General features: G+C 40.5%; 1 protein-coding gene across 1 annotated transcript in view; it reads right to left on the bottom strand.

The window, feature by feature from the left end:
* The window catches only part of LOC117346769 (vitellogenin-1-like), a 138,571-nt gene that overhangs the window by 14,016 nt on the left and 104,554 nt on the right, over positions 1-20,001 (bottom strand). Inside the window, exons 29-33 of the mRNA XM_033916849.1 lie at positions 19,727-19,916; positions 13,200-13,297; positions 12,820-12,914; positions 3,054-3,216; positions 2,431-2,589 (exon numbers count right to left, since the gene is read on the bottom strand). Coding sequence (XP_033772740.1) covers positions 2,431-2,589; positions 3,054-3,216; positions 12,820-12,914; positions 13,200-13,297; positions 19,727-19,916 — 705 coding nt within the window. The remainder of the gene's footprint in view (positions 1-2,430; positions 2,590-3,053; positions 3,217-12,819; positions 12,915-13,199; positions 13,298-19,726; positions 19,917-20,001) is intronic.

Genomic DNA, 20,001 nt, shown 5'->3' with positions numbered 1-20,001 from the left:
TCTTATTAAAGAAATGACAATTTTGCATGAGGTAAAAACCCTTTATAGTTTATAAATCTTTCCTTTAATAGTTAAAGGAAAGATTTATAAACTATAAAGAGTTTTACCTCATGCAAAATTGTTATCAATAATAATAAAACCTAAGTGAAAGTTGATGGGGAAAGGGGAAATGGAGAGGGAGTTCTATGGAGGTGAAGGACAGAGAAAAGGGACAGATTTTTAAGTTGGTGAAAAAAGGTAGAAATAGGGAAGGTAAAAGGGGAAATGGGAGCCTGAATATAGGGGTAAGACATAGGAAGAATAGCCATACTGGATCAGACTAATCTATTCTAGCACCCGTTAACCTGAGTGGAGTACAACGGGTACAAGTGGATCGATTTTTCACTCTGTCAAAAATTACAAAGACTAGGGGACACTCGATGAAGTTACAAGGAAATACAGTGGAATCTTGGTTTACGAGCTTAATTTGTTCCAGAAGCATGCTCGTAAACCAAAGTACTCATATATCAAAGCGAGTTTCCCCATAGGAACTAAGGGAAACTGGCTTGATATTTTCCCACCCATCCCCACCCCCCGAGGTCAGTGGCGTTGCTCCACCCCCCGAGAACCGTCATCGCTCCACCCTCCGCTCACGAAGCCCCCCCCCGCATGAACCGGCACCCCCTGCCCGAGAATCTTGGAGAGAGGGAGAACTAGAAGGCCTTGAACATGCGCTAATGCTCAAGGCCCAGCAAGAGGCAGGAACTTCTTTCAGCGGCACCGGCACGTCCTGTGTGCTGCGTGCCGGTGCCAGATGGGGGTAAGATTGAAGTTGTTCGGGCGGGGGGTGTCGGTTCGCGCAAGGGGGCCTTCGTGAGTGGGGGGGAGCGATGCTGGTTCTCGGGGGGGGGGTGCTCGCAAATCGAGTCAACACTCGGTTTGCGAGACAAGATATGCGAGAATGTTTTGCTTGTCTTACAAGACACTCACAAACTGCGTTACTCGCAAACCGAGCTTTGATCGTACTTTTAAAACCAATTAGAGGAAATTGTTTTCCACTCAGAGAATAGTTAAGCTCTGGAACGTGTTGCCAGAGGATGTGGTAAGAGCGGATAGTGTAGCTGGTTTTAAGAAAGGTTTGGACAAGTTCCTGGAGAAAAAGTCCATAGTCTGTTATTGAGAAAAACATTAACTATTTTTTCTGAGCCCTCCAAGTACCTACAAATCCAAAATGTGGCCCTGCAAAGGGTTTGAGTTTGAGATCACTGGTCTAAATAGTTGTCTGTATTCATTACTTCTTTTTAATTTGTGCCCAATTTGGGGTATAAGAATTTACATCAACTGAATCCTGGTATAAATCCCTGTGCATAAATTAGGTATGGATCCCCTGAATTCTATAACACTGTGTGCAAATCCTAAAAATGCTCCCAACTTGCCTATGCCCCTGCCATGGCAATATTCCCTTTCCAGATATGCATAGAAAAAATTACAAACACATATCGACTATAAAGAATCACATGTAAATTCCAATTACTCTATAGCACCAATAATTGATTGTTAGTGACCAAATATCAGCACTTTGGCTAGCTAAACAATTAAATTGCATGCACATTTTGGGCACACACTCAAATGTGTACGTGCAAGTTTGAGCTCTCTCTCTCTCTCTCTCTCTCTATATATATATAGAATTAGGGGTAATCTGCCTAGAAGCTGATGATGGTAACTTGGAATTGTCCTTTCTTTATCTAAATGGATCTGGGCTACTTGAACCTTTAAAATGCAACCTCTCTATTGAGATATTCTAATGTAAACAATTTCCCAGCTTCTTGTGATTATTCCAAACCATGAATGCTTGAGTATCTGTTGGATTTTCCCAAAGATTTAATTTAAAAGCTGGACTATCTCCTTTTTGAACTTTAGTACCTTTTTGAACTTTAGCCTCATTCCACTCTAGTTAAGAAGGAACCCATCCTTCTAGAACAGGTTCCCTTTTCCTCAGAATGTTGCCCAGTTCTTAACAAACCCAAATTCCCTCCTTCCCGCACCATTATCTCATCTACACATTGTGATTGGAGCTCTGAATGCCTCTGGGGCCCTGCACAGAGCAGAAGAGCAAATTTACTTTCTTCCTCCCTACCTGCGACTGCACTTTGCCTTCCAGTTTTCATACCCCAGCACATTCCCATTGGTTGAACTCCACAGTCTCACTCTTCCCCCCCCCCCCCAATCCATGATCTCCTTGCATGAGACTGATCAGTAGAAATGGATTTGCCATCAGGAAGCCCAAAGAGCTGGGTTGATGGTAAAAGAAAAACAAAGCTTCTACTTGCAGTGTTGAATTCCTTCTTCCAGTCAAGTTTGGGTTGGCTTGACCTGAAGCAAAAAGTGGAAGTTTCTAGTCTACCACAGGCCTCCCGTGGATCTGCCCCTGCTTTAACTGTTATAATTTACCTGTTGGGACACAGTGAAATCCAGCCTTGACTAAGATTGTTTCTGTTGGTGTGCAACCTTTCAAACACTGTAACACTGGATCAGTAGAGTAGCAGGTAGACTCCTCTCCGTTAAAAATTTGTTTCTCCAACTTCACAAATTGGTGTTTTAAATTGCATTCTGCAGAAAAATATGATGAAGATATGACAAGCAATCTCAAATATAACTTTGCAATGCAAAGTGATGCACATTGGGAAGCATATCCCAAATCATAGTCACCAGATGCTATTTAAGGTTTCGTAAAAATTATAAAACTTTTTATATGACTTGTTGTAATATTCATGTTATGGTGATATTTTAATAATTGATTGCTTATGTATTTTCCCCTAGATTTTGCAGCCTCTTTGATTGAAATCGCCTTGAACCTTTTTGGTATAGTGTGATGAATAACTTGTGGATTAGATTAGATTAGTTAAATTAAGCATCTACATCAGCCATGACATATGCTGTTTCTGTTCAACATGAAAAAATTACTATTATTATGGGTGTGCAGACAACTTTCTCTGTAAATTTCTTGTGGTGGTCTTTTACCAATGAATTCTGATCTTGTTTATTAGGATTTTTATAACTGACATGATCTTAACCTCCAGCGGAGCAGGCACTCCTTGGTAATACCCAGGAATGAACAAAACTGGAACAACTCAGTGCTTTCTCCTGATTGGGTTTTTGGAGATCATTTGTCTTTTGTCCATCATTATTTCCACAAATTCCACAGGTTTTTCCTTTCATCCATGATGCAGTAGTAACCTAGAAAACCAGAAGGCATGTTCTATAAAAGAATCTGTAGATGCAGAGAACAAGAAAACCAGTGATTATAATGGAACAATGGAGTCAATATTGAACGTGATCTACACCCGACAGGAAAGGCTTCTGCTTGGCTAAATCACCTGTGTGGGGCTACCTGCTGGTATTCTGTGGCACTTGACTAGATAGAATATCAGCACTAAGGCCCTGATTCTATAAACAGCGTCTAACAACTGGGCTTTGTTGAGCGTGATTGTCAATCATCTGCTAGGCACCGTTTAAGGAATTGTGCCTAGTGGTGCCTAAGCTTCCTTAGGTGCAATGCCATTTAGGCCAGGGTTTTCTCAGCCTAAATGAGTATGCCTAAGTGAAACCACGCCCCCAATCCTCTCTGAACCTGCCTTTAATCATGCTTACTTATCAGTAGGTGCCTTGGTGTAGACGTCTACCTCGAAATGGTAGGCGCCTACTGAGTTAGGTGCCTATAGGCTAATTAATTTTTTAAAATGTTTTGGCTTTTTTAAAATTGGATTTTAATAGCACTTTCAATTGTTAGCATCGATTAAACTAATTAAGAAAATGGCTAGGCATATCGATCTAGGCACCTAACTTCAAACACCATTTATAGAATCTGGGCATAACCATCAAAGTCAAAACTGGCTATTTATTGGGCGGTCTGGAGGCAGAGTCGTGGAGGAGCTAGCGCTTATCCAGCCAAAAAGGGTGGCATAAATAGCAGCCCTATTTATGGCAGATATAACTTAACCAGTACTGGCTGAATATTTGGTACTTATTTGGTCAAATGCTGGCTGTTAGCACTTACCCAGATATTCAATATTGGTATCTGCACTTGGCCTGGCAATGAATATCCAAGCATATAGCCAGCATTGGCAAAAAAAAAAATAAAAAAAATCACTGACCATTGTCCGCTGAATATTTACCCCAAATGAGACTTGTCTGAGTAGCCTTGACAGTTACAACTTGATAAAGTAAGGAATTAGGGTTACCAAACATCCTCAAAACCCAGCACTTTGCTATTATGATGGCGCAAATCGCAGACAGTGGCAAAGGGTCATTGTTTTCTCTAATCATTCGGTGTATGCATATTGAAATACAGAAATAAGCATTGAAGACTGAATACTCACACAAATATTATCTCGTCCTAAATTCAGACTCCTGAGGCAGGCCCGCCTCAAACGAGATTGAACACCAATCAGTCACCTTCATTGTTTTCCTTCTGGTATTACTGTATTAACTTACCCCCAGTTTACAAAGGCCGGTAGTGCAGGCCGGCGTGGTAAATGCTCTGACGCCCATAGGAATTGAATGGGTGCTGGAGCATTTGTAGTGTGGCACTTGGCCGCACGGCTTTGTAAAAAGGGGACCGTAATTTGTTAAGTGTTTGCCAAGACAAATATGGATGTATTCATGTAACCCATTCTGTGCTCCCAAGGGAGGGAGGGCTAAAAACTAAATAAACCTAAACCCAAAAGTCACATTTCTGGGCAACAGTCTGAATAGCACTGGAACCTATATAAGTCCTTATTCCTGGATATTCAATGCTAATATCCAAATAGAGGCTGGCACTGAATATCCATGCTTGAATTTGCCAGTGGCAGCCAGTGTTTAAAATATGTTGACTGCCCCAAAGTAGTTTTCTTTTCTTTCCTCTGTCTCCAAAATCAGCATTTCCTGATTAATGCTTGGTATTGCAATCATTCTCAGTACAGTATCCTGCTGGAATCAGTCATATATTATATTACATTACATTACTGACTTCTATTCCGCCTGTACCTTACAGTCCTAAGCGGATTACATCAAAAAGATAACTGGACATTTCCAGGAAGATTACAATTAAAGGCGTTGGTGGCTAATTCAATTTTGGGGAGAGGTTACAATAAGGGAACGCCAGAGGGAGCTGGAAGTATACGAGAAGGATGCAGATTGGATGCTGGTTACATTGTTGAGTGGAAGTGGAATATTACAGGTAGGGAGAGGGAGAGGGGAGGATAGCATGGGGGAAGAGGGGGTTAGGTCATCTGGATGAATTTTTTGAATAGTAGGGTTTTGATTTCTTTTCGGAAAGCTTTGAGATTTGTTGTTGCTGTCAGCAGGTTGGTGATGGAGGGGTCCAATTTTGCTGCATGTGTTGTTAGGAGGTGGTCATACATCTTTTTGCACTTAGTTCCTTTGAAAGGGGGGTAAGAGAAAGGGGACTGGGTTCTCCTTTGTCTGGATGAGAGGTTCCTGTTTAAGCGGTTGTTTAGGTGGGTGGGAGCCGTTCCATTTAATGTTTTGAATAATAGGCAGTATAGTTTGAATTGGATGCCGGCTTGTATAGGAAGCCAGTGTGAATCTAGGTAGGCATTGGTGATGTGGTCAAATTTTCCAAGAGAATAGATCAGTCTGAGGCCTGTGTTCTGCACGGTCTGTAGTTGTTTTATTAAGTAGGTGGGGAAGGAAAGGTAGAGGATATTGCAGTAGTCCATTAGACTTAGGAGTAGGGATTGGACTATGAGTCTGTATTGTTCTTTGTCGAAGAATTTTCTAATTTTGCGTAAGTTGCGCATGGTAAAGAATGCTTTTTGAGTGGTTTTGTTGATTTGCACCTGAAGAGTGCAGCATCTATCTACTGTTACTCCTAGGAGTTTGAGAACGGGCTGTAAGGGATATTTGGTGGCTTTTATTTTTAGTTCGGTTATAGAAGGGGTTTTGTCCTTTTCAAGCAATAGAAATTTTGTTTTGTCTGGGTTGAGCTTCAATTTGTGTTCTATCATCCATTTTTCCACTGCTTCTAGTGTTTTTTTTCCAGGTTATCTGTTGTGGTGGGGTCTTGTGAGTCAAAGGGGAGGAGTATGGTTATATCATCTGCGTAGCTGAATGAGGTTACTTCAAATTTGTCTAGCATGGTACCGAGGGAAGATATGAAGAGATTGAAGAGTAGGGGTGACAGTGGTGACCCTTGAGGTACTCCGCAGGGATTGGTCCAGGGATCCGATATAAGATCTTTTTTTTTACTCTGTATGTTCCTGTTTTGAGGAATCCTTGGAACCAATTGAATACTCCGCCTGAGATTCCTATTGCTTCTAATATCTGAAGAAGTATGGTGTGGTCAATCAGGTCAAATGCGGCAGAGAGGTCGAGTTGAATTATCAGCATCCTTCTTCCTTTGCTAAGGTGCTGTCGGGCTATATCTAGTAGGGAAATTAGCAGTGCCTCAGTACTGTGGTTGGATCTGAACCCTGATTGAGTTGGGTGGAGTAGGTTGTGGTCTTCAAGGTGGTTGGAGAGGTTTTGTGCAACCAGACCTTCTATTAGTTTAATATATAATGGAATTGAGGCGACGGGCCTGTAGTTGGAAGGGGAGTTTATTGGGCCTTTGTGGTCTTTCAGTATTGGGGTGATTATGATTTCTCCTTGGTCTTGTGGGAATTGACCTTTCGAGAGCGTTGTTTGGATCCAGTGCAAGAGGCAAGCTTTAAATTTGGGGGAGGCATTTGTTAGTAAATATGAGGAGCATATAGCTATAGGAAAGGGGGAGGGGGCTTGAAGGCCTAGTTCTCTCAATGTAGGTTCAGGCCCCCCAAACTGAGGTGTTATATTATGTTTTGGCAGTTGAGAGTCCCCAAGCCCTGCAAGTGGAAGCCCTCCAACCAAAGCCTGCCAAGTTTCCTGCTCCACAGTAACAAATCCTCTATTACTATTGGCCTTAACAAATATGTTCATCCAGCCAACATCGATAGACAATAACTCACAACTTATTTTTGGTCTGGATTAAATCATTGCAATAGATATATTGCTTTTCAAGACGCCTCAGCCCCACCACTCCACCGCAGAAAGTTTCATTCAAAACGCGGGAAGCTTCTGGTGGAACTTCATCATTGGCTGTCTTTGATTTGCTACAAAAGTATTTTTATATATTGTAGCGTGGCCGGTCCTCAAAGCTCGCAGTAACCGGCTCACGCTCGCAATATTCTCCCCAGCGTGCTTCCTCAAGAAGGAGGAAGTCCCTGTTGTACATAAACTTATCTTATGTGAAAAAAAACAGGATGGCCTCACACAAGTAAGTATTGAATAACAAAAGTCAAATTTATTGTTCAATTCACAAATCAAAGTAAAATGCATCAAAAGAAAAATGTATTCAACAAAAAAGGTCTTTGGCAAAACATACCACATAATGTGAAAGAAACCAGCCTGGTCTGGATCATGTTCCAAAGTTCCTTAACAATGTCCCAGGTGGAATAAAGTCCCTTAATAGTCCTTAACTTCTCCAGAGTCTTATTGGTAATTGGCAAACTCTGTGTGCTATACTGCACTGTACAGCCTCAGCAAATGCAGCAACAAAAACATAGGCAGATTTGTCAAAGGGTTCTGTGGCATTAAAAAGAAAAATAAACTCCCAAACTATTCACCATGACACAGTGTAAATCCTGTCCCAAACTTCCAGGATATTCACACCTGTTTGCTGAAGTTTTGTTCCACAGCAGCTCTTGATAAGCAAGAGAAAAAAAAAACTCACAACAGCAAAACCCTTGACTAGCATATCTTTCAGAAAAGGAAACATTTAACAAAACAATTCCAAATTAATCAGTTTCCATTTCTTCACCCATTCCCACCTCAGGTAAAGTGCTGTATTCCATAGCTTCACCTTCAGGATTTTCCAAGGTTGTATCCTCTAGTTCAGTGTCCAACATCTCAATGTCCCTTGGCTCAGGGGGACTAGGAGACTCCTTCCACATGAGAGCCTCTCCTCTGTCTCCCTTCCTCTTGGTCAGCCAGCCCTCTAAATGCTGCCAAGCTGCTGTACCACGCCCAGCCCTACTCCGGGGCTGAACTTCCTTCAGCTGTGTTTTCCTTCTCCCCTGCTTAGCCAGCTTGACACAAAATGGAGGATTTAAAGAGCCCTGACCAGTTTTCATCAGGCTGTGTTCTGCCTCAGGTTTAAACACAGCCTGTGCTTCCTGATCTTGCTCTTGACTATCAGGGATAACATGATCAGCCCGGACTAGTTTCAGGGAGTGATTTTTGTGACTCTTTCCTGGCACAAGGCCGGCATTGGACTCGGGCTTGTGACAATATATATCTAAAACTTTTTTTTGATTTTTAACTTTTTTCTAAAGTATTTTTTATTTTCTCAATTATTGCTCTTATATATTCATAATACATTTCCCAATTATATTGGATTAGAAAGTGAAATCCTCCTGGGATAATACTTATCTCAGCCAACCAAGGGAGCCAGACCCGACATGTTTCGCACGTATATCGTGCTTTTTCAAGGGTCTCCCTGTAAAACAAATATACAGAGAAGGAGCCGTTATCTCATTTTATAAACCGCCCCCTCCCTTATCCAAAATAATTCAATCTCTACACACATAAGCCTTACCGAGGTGCGCCGCCGTCATCCGACTCCAAAAGATTAAAGAGCAAAAGATGGCGGTGGCGTCCTGGAACATCAATTAAATACTGTTCAGCTGTTGAAAAGTACCCGCCCCCCCGGTTGTCCATTGGCCCGACCCGAAAAACCACTCATACCAGGGAATTCCACTCGATCATGTTATTCAACCCATAGGGCTCTACCGTATTCAACCAAAAAATATACCTTTGCTCCTGTTCATTCAAACACCTCGGATCCCCCTCCCCCCCTCTTCCTCAGCTACCTTATAAATAATTCGCCATCTCAGCTGTTGAACAGTGTGCTTATGCTTCATCCAGTGCTCAACCAAAGGAGCCTGGACAACTCCATTCAATATTCGGGACTTATGCTCTGTCAAACGGAGCTTAATCTTACGGCTCGTACGGCCAATGTAAACAAGGTCACATGGGCAGACTATTATGTACACAACTCCCTGAGAGTTGCAATTCGTAACCCTCCTAGATGTTAGAACCAAATCCCTCCCTGGTACCGACCCATCAGCCCCCTGAATAGCGAGCGGACACCATTGGCATTTCCCACAACAACCATGATGTCCCCCCATAGTTTTTTCTCTTTTCCCATATCTTTGAAAACAGCAGCGTTGGCCTAGTGATCTCCCCCTAGAATAGGCCACCAGAGGGAACTGTTCTAGAGATTTGTGAATCTGTAATACATGCCAATGTTTCCTGAGCATACCTACCAAGGCACCCGTTGCCCTGGAAAATGGCAATACACAGGTCAGTTGGCCCAAATCTCCCTGAGGAATTTCCTTCACCTGATCTAAAAGGAGATTTTTTTGTGCATATTTTCCCCGTAGATATGCTTTTCTAATTGCCCCTGCGGGATAACCCCTCCTTCTAAGTCTGTCTCCTAATTTTCCAGCCTCTATTCGATATTGTGCCACTGAAGAACAGATCCTGCGAATACGCAAGTACTGTCCAATAGGCAGATTATATTTTAATTTATATGGATGAAAACTACTATAATGGAGTATGGTATTCTTGGCAACTGCCTTTCTAAAAAGGGTGGTAGAAATAACCCCTTCCTGTACCTGAATGGAAATATCCAGGAAATCAATTATGGTTTGATGACAAACCATGGTAAACTTGATATTATTGTCTACTGAATTTAGATACTGAAAAAAAACCTCCAATTCTTGTCTCGTATTCCCCCAGATGAAAAAAATATCATCCAGGAATCTTCCCCAAAAGGGGATATTAGAATACCATTGAGATGGATAAACCCAAGTTTCCTCAAATGTTTGCATATATAGGGCAGCTACCGAGGGGGCCAAAGTGGCCCCCATCGCCACCCCCTTAATCTGTTGATAAAACTTGCTTTGATATCTAAAGTAATTTCTCTGAATAACCCAGGTAGCTAGTTGCATCAGAAATTCTACAGACATACGATGGGGGGACTACCCCGTAATACCTGATGAATGGTACTAAGGGCTTGGTCTTGCGGGATTTGGGTATAGAGGGATACGACATCTAATGTTACTAGCCATTTATCTGACATATCAAGATTAAGATTCTCCAGGTCCCTCAAAAAATGGGAAGAATCTCTGATGTAGGATTTAATTTTAGGGACCTCTTCCCTCAGGAAGAAGTCCACTACTTTAGAGAGAGGTTCTAATATGGAGAACCGGGTGTTTACAATGGGCCTTCCAGGCGGATTCATTAAAGTTTTATGTACCTTAGGCACAAAATAAATCCGCGGGACCTTGGGATGTTTTTCAAATAAAAATTTATATTCTTTAGTTGTAATTGTACCCCGTTCTCGATGTCTATTTAAAAATTCTAGAATCTCAATCCCCAAAGCTGTAGTGGGGTCTTCCATAAGGGGATGGTAGGACTGGATGTCAGCTAATTGGCGAAGAGCCTCTCTTTCATATTGCTCTCTATTAAGGACTACCGTGGCCCCACCCTTATCGGCCTTGGTGATAACTATATTCTCATTCTCCAAAAGTTTCTGAAAACCCTCACGTTGGGCCTTAGTAGTGTTAAACGGCCCCTGATTTTTCCACGATTTCTGCAAATCTTTTAGATCTTTCGTTATCAATTCCATAAAAGTAAAAATAACCGGGTCCATTGAACCGGGGGGAATCCAGACAGATTTTGGCCTGCATATTGCAATAGAGCCTACATCCTTAAGAGTCTCTGGTATATCATGTGGCTCCTCAGTCTGCTGTATAATATCACCAATAGCCTGATCCTCTTCATCCCCATCCGACTGTACAGCATTACTTTTATTATCAAAAAAAACCTTAAGTTGAAGCTTTCTAATAAAATTATGTAATGCCTTGTGAAGCTGGAAAAAGTCCGGAGGGTGTGACATCACGAACCCCATCCCCTTCTCTAGAATGTCCATTTGATGAACTGACAACTGTATAGATGATAAATTTATGATTGTCGAGCTGTCCCCGTCCGAGTTTTGTACGGTATCTGCTGGGCTGTAGCCCTGGTCCGCTGTTGACGTGTACGTCCTCGACCTCGATTGTCTACATTGGAGGACTCCCCTGCTTTCTCATTCCCAGTCTCCATCTGGCCATCCCCTGAGGTCTCCGAATCCCCAGAAGAACTGTCAAACGCCACTCTCTTCTTCTGTGGGATCCCCAAAGGCTTTTTTTGCCAGGAATATACCCTATCTTGGAGATAGTCGCGTTCATCTCTTTTCCACTTCTTGATTTTGTTCAGCTTAATCTCTTCTCTAAACTTAGCCATAGATGTTTTTAAATCATCATGGTTGTTGTGGGAAATGCCAATGGTGTCCGCTCGCTATTCAGGGGGCTGATTGGTCGGTACCAGGGAGGGATTTGGTTCTAACATCTAGGAGGGTTACGAATTGCAACTCTCAGGGAGTTGTGTACATAATAGTCTGCCCATGTGACCTTGTTTACATTGGCCGTACAAGCCGTAAGATTAAGCTCCGTTTGACAGAGCATAAGTCCCGAATATTGAATGGAGTTGTCCAGGCTCCTTTGGTTGAGCACTGGATGAAGCATAAGCACACTGTTCAACAGCTGAGATGGCGAATTATTTATAAGGTAGCTGAGGAAGAGGGGGGGGGAGGGGGATCCGAGGTGTTTGAATGAACAGGAGCAAAGGTATATTTTTTGGTTGAATACGGTAGAGCCCTATGGGTTGAATAACATGATCGAGTGGAATTCCCTGGTATGAGTGGTTTTTCGGGTCGGGCCAATGGACAACCGGGGGGGCGGGTACTTTTCAACAGCTGAACAGTATTTAATTGATGTTCCAGGACGCCGACGCCATCTTTTGCTCTTTAATCTTTTGGAGTCGGATGACGGCGGCGCACCTCGGTAAGGCTTATGTGTGTAGAGATTGAATTATTTTGGATAAGGGAGGGGGCGGTTTATAAAATGAGATAACGGCTCCTTCTCTGTATATTTGTTTTACAGGGAGACCCTTGAAAAAGCACGATATACGTGCGAAACATGTCGGGTCTGGCTCCCTTGGTTGGCTGAGATAAGTATTATCCCAGGAGGATTTCACTTTCTAATCCAATATAATTGGGAAATGTATTATGAATATATAAGAGCAATAATTGAGAAAATAAAAAATACTTTAGAAAAAAGTTAAAAATCAAAAAAAAGTTTTAGATATATATATAAAAATACTTTTGTAGCAAATCAAAGACAGCCAATGATGAAGTTCCACCAGAAGCTTCCCGCGTTTTGAATGAAACTTTCTGCGGTGGAGTGGTGGGGCTGAGGCGTCTTGAAAAGCAATATATCTATTGCAATGATTTAATCCAGACCAAAAATAAATTGTGAGCCACAGTAACAAATGGCATCCCCTGTATATGCTGGTTTGTTTTCTAAAGCAATACACGGGTAAAACCTAAGCATGCTCAGAAGGTAGGCCTCTGCCATTTTGTGAAAACAGAGCGTGTGCAGAGATGGGGTCCTTGCACAGTGGCGGCAGCCCAAGAATAATAGCTGGCTTCAACTGGAGGAAGGCTTCCAACTGTGGGGCTTGAGGACCCAGGCAGCTAAGGTATGTGGGATTGTGCAGGAATGGAGTAGGGCGGGCTGGGGCAAAGCAGGGCAGGGCGGAACATGGAAAAGTTTTATGTCCCTCCACTTTGGGCTTAGGCTCCTCTCCCCCCCCCGCAAACCTGAGCTCTGTCTATGCCCCTGGATGCTCTACTAAGTGTATAATTTGTACTACCTTAGTCGTTTCTCCATCGAACGTTATCCTTGCCAGGCCAAATTCTGGAGCTTCAAGGGTAACTGCAGACTCGCTCCGAGCAATGTGTATGTGTTCTATAAACAAGCCGGAATTGGATCAGTATAATACATTTTAATTCAACAGTATTTTTAAAAGCATGCAAATGTGATAAATGGGCTCAGTTCAAAATTGTTTACAATTCTGTAACAGAGCAATTCTGTAATTATAGCGGCATTTCTGTTTTTCTATTATAAAAATGAAAAATTGCCTACTATCCAGGATAAATGCATTGCATCGAGAACTATAGTTTTTAAACCTTTCTTCATGTTAAAGATTACATATTGTAGTTCATAAGAGTGTAAATAATATCCCATAGGTACCCTTTTCATTCTCATAGGTCGTGTTCTTTAAAAGTGTTAGCATTCCATTGAATAGCACATGCAGAGAAGCTGAGGCAGAGGGATATATTTTAATCTCCCTGTGAAGGAAACAGAATAAATGTTATTGCAATGCAGGAAATATTGAAATAAATAAAATGTTTTAAATAATAGCATACGAGATGAACAAAAGCGATGTTTTATAATGTTAGGGCAATATTTCACGCTGTCTGCATGAAACAAGCTTTGCTGAATTAAGGCATACATGCTTATAAAACACCTATAATTCTATTCCCTACAGGCTGCTAAAGCAATCATATCAACAGCTTTAAAACAGCCATAAAATAAGTCATAAGCATTTATTTCAGATACGCTCACCGACGGGTCCTTTTAGAAAGGCATGCTGCCGAGCAGCGCATGCTAAATGCTGAGCCGCCTATTCTATTCCTATGGGCAGCACACCCCCCTTCTAAAACCCCACCCAAATCTTGTTCAATGTGTGCACATGCAGTCATGCTTATGGAACATATATGGAGTATTTTTAAAAAGGAGGTGCTAATATTTACGCATGGCTTACATTTAGAATACTAACAGATATGTGTATGTACCAGAATTCCGTCTAAGTGCTATTCTGTAACGATGTGCATCTCTTGCACTGGGCGAAGGTTGACAGGTAGGTAGAGTCTGGGCAGGTCTTCCATTATGGCACATTCCATATAGAATGCTGTAAGATAGGTGTGTATCTGCGGAACTTAGGCACCATCTTTTACATCAGCTCTATACCTGGTGTAAGTGATCGTGCCTAAGTACAAATGTGCACATGTACTAGTTACACTGATGTAAAGGAAAGTAGGGGCCCACTTTCTTTTACAGAATATATTGATATTATGTGCCTTGTTATATAATTACCCTAAATGGGGGCAATGCTATAACTTGTTGGTTTGTCATATGCCATTGACTTGTGCTCGAGTCCTAGTGACTTGATGAATTGCGGATCTAAAAAGAAATCGGGTTTGTGCTAGTCCGGAAAGGACCTCCAGCATCATCCCCATGGTTGTTTTCAACGTGTCCAGCCATCTGATTGCAGGTCGCCCTCTTCGCCTGGTTCCTTCGATCTTCCCAAACATGATGTCCTTCTCCAGTGATCTCTCTCTTCTGATGGTGTGACCAAAATAAGACAGTCACAGCTTCATCACTTGGGCTTCGAGTGACAGAATCGATTTGTTAGCTCTTCTGGCGGTCCATGGCATGCCTAAAATCCTTCTCTAGCACTAAAGCTCAAATGAATCAATCTTCTTTCTGTCTTGTTTCCATAGTGTTCAGCTTTCGCATCTGTAACTGACCACTGAGAAAATGCTAAGGTCAAAATTCTGTAACCGGTGCCTAATGTTAGGTACATATTTTGGAGGCGCCCAACTAGATACGCGCCTATGTAAATTGAATAACAAGCTCAATTAAGCTTTTTAATCAGCAATAATTGAAACTTAGGTGCCTATCAAGAAAGAGCGATTCTGTAACAAGGCGCCTCTAAAAATTTAGACTGCCTTAAAAAAAAAAAATAGGCGCTATGCATGTTAGGCGTGGGCGTGGCTTCGTGTTAGGCGGCTTGTTACAGAATTGCTGCTCTTAAGTGTGCTTAAGTGCTCGCATGGCCGCCTAACTTAGTTGTGCCTAGAGCTGGCCTATTTCTTGGGCGCCTCCAAAATAGGTGCCGCTCAGTGCGATTCACTAAACAGCACCCAATTTTACTTGAATTGTGCTGAACGGTGCCTAACTTTTGGGCGCTTCTTATAGAATTTGCCCCTAAGTGCCTTTAAATAAGCACCCTGGTTAGAGCACATTCTACATAGGAATATAGGTGTCTACTTTCCTTTATAGAATACTATCATAACGGTGAAAATACATGCCTTTAGTTTAGGTGCAACCAATTACACCAGCCATAGAGTTTGCAGAAATGTGTACACTCATAATTTTCTTTTTTTTATGCATTTTCAAAATAATCCACAAGAATACTCTTGTTACAGAAAGCAGAGTATATGGAAAAAATGATTTTCATTAAATAATAAAGACAAATCAAAAAAGGTAAACTAGATAATCATTAAATTACAAGTATTATAATTATTTATATCTTTAAACTCTTAATAAGGCCTCAATTCTCAAGAAAAAGCAATAAAGAAAAAGACAAGGAGATCTTATATTTAACAGTAATACATAAATAGAAATGGCTTAACGTTATCTATACTCGGCCTGAAATTTCTGTGTGGACTACCCTACGGCATTTTTCTTAGTGTCCAGAAAGGTATGAAGGTGCTCAGAAACAAAGAAAGCATATTTAATTCCAGAGTAATTCTAACTAAACATTTACAAGGATAACCAAGCATAAAAGTAGCTCCCAAACTTTTAACTTCCTCCCTCATAGCTAAAAATAGTTTCCTACGGTCCTGAGTGGTCTTTGTAATATCAGGAAAAATCCAGATTTTCCGACCAAAAAATAAAGTTTGGGCGTTGCGAAAGAAAATTCTTAATATAGCATTAAAGATCTTGCTCAAAAACCAAAGCTATAATCATTGTTCCACGATATTCAATTTCTTCTTGTGTACTTTCCAAAATGTCAGTTAAATTATTCAAGTTCAAAGATTGTACTCTTTCAGCTTGTTTATCAGAAGGTAAACTTTGTGGCTTATTAGGCAGATAATAAATCCTATTGATCGGCGGAATTGAGTAACTCATAATTTTCTATAAGTTATGTGCATGCAGGGCCGGATTTTCCTATAGGCTAACTAGGCTAACTAGTGAGCAAGGGACATTGACGCCTCTTGAAAGCTTAGGTTTGAAAAATAATAAAACATGCCAAATGACACCAGCGCAAGGTTTTAAAAATTATAATTAAGATTTATTGAGTCATTGTTTCTATTTTTCCATCATGAGATCAAAAGAATCAAGCATAATTGCTTAACAGTTGCGCTAATGGGAGATCGTTATAGTTGTCAAATGCTGGCCTTCTAATAACGAACTCATCTTAATATCTCAGGTCATTCTATTATATACTTTTGGCTTTTTGTGATATCATCAGTATCTCAACCAATAACAATCCACAAAGGAGGTGGTCTTAAAAGTTAGACAAAGACAAAAGTTTCAGAAAAGTACATTTGTTTGCTTATAGTCTTTTCTGAATATAAATCATAATTTTCACTAAAGTATATTAAGAGAAATTATTTGTTAAAAAGATGCTGAAAAGTTCTCAGCCTTAGAGGAAAAAAAACTCTCCCTAAATTGACAGGTTTAAATTACATAGCTGTAGCCCACAGGAGGAGGAGGAGGGGCTGCCTGAGCTGACAGTCTCACACACAAGCCTTCCTATGTTAGGGCAGGAGTCTCTGACTTAATTACTTCCAGATGTTGCTTTAGGATTTCTTTAGATTGCAAATATATATATATATATATATACTTTTCAAAACCCTTCCTTTGTTCAATACACAGCCACACACACACTCCAGTCATATTTGTTCATTTATACTTGCTTGGCCAAGCTTCCATACATTCATTCAAAACTATATTTAATTCCTCTTATATCTTAGTTTGGGACACGTTACTAACTAGTCTAAAGCAAGCACATGTGGTATTAATTAAACCCACGATGCTGAGAACAAAGACCTGGAAACACAAAATGGATTCCTCTGGTTTCCTTCATGATCTGGCCCAACAGCAAAGTACATAAAAAGAACACCATTCTTTCCCTTATATTAGTCTGTAGTGTGTTTTTCTGGCTTTAACTACATTATGTAGATTTTTATTCACCCTTTTATCGTACGATTATATTGGGCGTGTCCCTAACTGACACATATGTTTGTATCTAACTAGAATTACCCAGAATCATACGAAAAACAGGCGCTTTTGTAGAAAAACTCCACAAAAATACTGCACTATCATGTCCATTCCATTACCGTCCCATAAACATCACCCCCTGCTGGCCACGAGCCACTACTCCTCACTAGGCTTCAGCCTAGGGCCTCAAGATCCGTGTCACATTTTTTATAAAGGTTAGTACCAATAACAACATGTTTCATTTAACATATTGATATATATCAGAGTAATGATGTATTTTATTATCTCTCATGTAATTTACAAACTTAAAAATGGGAGGTGAAAGGGCCTCATAAGTGGAATAGCCTAGGGCCTCTTTTCATCTAAATCCGGCCCTATGTGCATGAATCTTGCCCATGCTTTGCACAGACTCCATCTATGTACTGTATATGCCTACCTGTGAAATATACACTATATAATATATTTGTGCATTTACAGAATAACATTTAGGCAGAATTGTGACTTTTAGGCTCATATATGCACACATAAGCATTCATATACCATTATTATAATGAACTGCATATGTAACTAGTGCATAACTCTTAGCATGTACATTATAGAAATGTTCTAATAATGACTTTTTGAAGAGTTTGCTATATCTTAAAACATACAGTCATCTTATTATTTTCAATTTTAGGCAGTAGGCTGTATGCAGAATCTGCACATGCTATCAAAGATAAGTACGTGCAGGGAAAAGTCAAACTATATATACCATGAATATTAGGGTGGTCCAAAAAAAAAATAAAAAATCAAGTTCATGTGACATGACCTCTATAAGTCTATATCTGTTCTATGTCTGGCTATTGTTATTTGTGCCAAATTATACAATGTTTGTCATGCTATGTTTTGTCATACAATGATCGTCGTGTTATGTCTCACTATACCATGTTATGTTATGTTGTGTTGTGTTTTGCCATGCTTTGTTGACTGTTTTGCCATCCCTGTCAGACAATGTCCTGCCATACCATGTTTACCAACACTTTGTATAAAAACACTTTAATACATATGCAAACTTGTAACCCGTTCTGATCTCCCCTGGGAGGATGGGATATAAAACCAAATAAATAAATAAAATAAATTATAAGCCTTTTGGTGAATATTTAGAGATTACTCAACAATTTTTAATGTAATACACAAAATACAAGTTCAGAATATATATTAATTTTCCATATAAACCTGAATTGTGAGCAAATGCACATGAAAAGAAGTTAAAATACATACTGCATCACTTATAGCTGAAAATAGGCTTGTTGGCCTAATGATTTATTATGCAATGCTCAATGTTCAGTGATGATTGGTAACTAATGGAATTGTCCAGATCAGAATGATGTGCACCAAAAAAGTGTCCTCCAATCCATCTGATAATATGAAAAACTTTATTTCTCCAATGTCACAATAATGCATACAACAACTCAATGACTCGACATGTACATGTTTCGGCCAACAGGCCTGCCTCAGGAGTCTTAAGAGTCACAATTGTGGACATTTGTTTTATACTGCCACTCAGATAGATTTTACACAGAATTCAACCATACCAGAATGTCATCTACGTCTTCCTGTAGTGCGAATACTGCCAACTCGCAACGAGCGTCCCGCTACTAAAAAGAAGCACCTGTATGCCACATTCAGATGTAATGGGTAGGCCTAGTGGAACAGCAAACAGATCTGTGGAGTAACCTGGTGGTCAGTGTGCCTTAGTCAAAGGACCCCTCTGTGCTGAGCAACAAGGCAAAAGAGGAGCTGCTTCTGCTCTTCATTCTTTGTGAGACTTGAATTATACTGCAATTTAAAAATCCACATAAAATATATCTAGGACCAAAAGTGTTAGGAACTATGGACCCAACACGGTCTGTGTTTCGACGATGCTGTCTTCTTCAGGGGTGCCTAAAGGTCCTGATACAAAAGCTCGTGGATTGGAAATTAAAAACAATCTTAGGTGTAACTCTGCGCGGGTGCGACCTCCTGAGAATTTTTAAATTGTACTTTCAATAAAGCCTGCATCTTGAACATTACCTTCTCCACAGAGTTTTTTTGTTTTTGCCAGATTTCCATTTTTGTGGAGTCTTAAGGGTCAACTTTCTATTTGCGCTTGAATTATACTGCTACATTAAGGCAACTGCTCTTTCAGTGGAGTCATTGACTACTATCATTGATGACACTAACTGCTTCAAATACTGGTAGTTTGGATCATCTCCCTAGTTTGCGGGATCGTTAACCAGAAATTGTTGAGCCTTTTCTTGTCTATTTGTGTCAAAAAACACCATCACATTGTTAAGAATAGCCAGCCACATCTTGAGAATATTGTAGGACCATGATCAACCTCTAAATTTGTCCCAAACTACATTTTTAGATTTGTGGAGGCATGTTCTGATACGGTTGAATTGTTATCATAGTCTTATGAACCACCATAATGAATATTACATAATTACATAAGAACATAAGAACTGCCATCTCCGGATCAGACCCATGGTCCATCGAGTCCGGCGATCCGCACACGCGGAGGCCCAGTCAGGTATACACCTGATGTAGTTTTAGTCACCCATATCCCTCTATGCCTGTCAGAAAAAGTAAGTGTGTACCAAAGTTTTGGCATACCGTAATAAACTTAATAAAGGATGATGCCTTTACTTTTCAGGGTAAGTTTTCTTTCGAGCAGTTCTACTTACGAAGAGCCCACTTTAACATTAAGCGCAAATGTGACAGATGCCTGTTCAACTTTCTTCATTGAAACAAGGAATTGCAGGTCATCGGTACAGTCTTGTGCTATTACAGAATAACAGTTTGTAGAAACAATTGGGCATTCCATTTTTTGTTTGTCGAATGTCTCTAAGCTCCCTTCACTCACAACGCATTCGTCTGTATTAGAAAAGAAGGTCAGCATTAAAGTGTTGAAATGATTTTTTTTTCTTTTTTACAAAAAAATAAAATGTTAGAACAAATG

The sequence above is a fragment of the Geotrypetes seraphini genome, chromosome 12 (genome assembly GCF_902459505.1).
Source record: "Geotrypetes seraphini chromosome 12, aGeoSer1.1, whole genome shotgun sequence".
Classification (NCBI taxonomy): Eukaryota; Metazoa; Chordata; class Amphibia; order Gymnophiona; family Dermophiidae; genus Geotrypetes; species Geotrypetes seraphini.
This window is presented reverse-complemented; position numbering and strand designations above follow the sequence as displayed.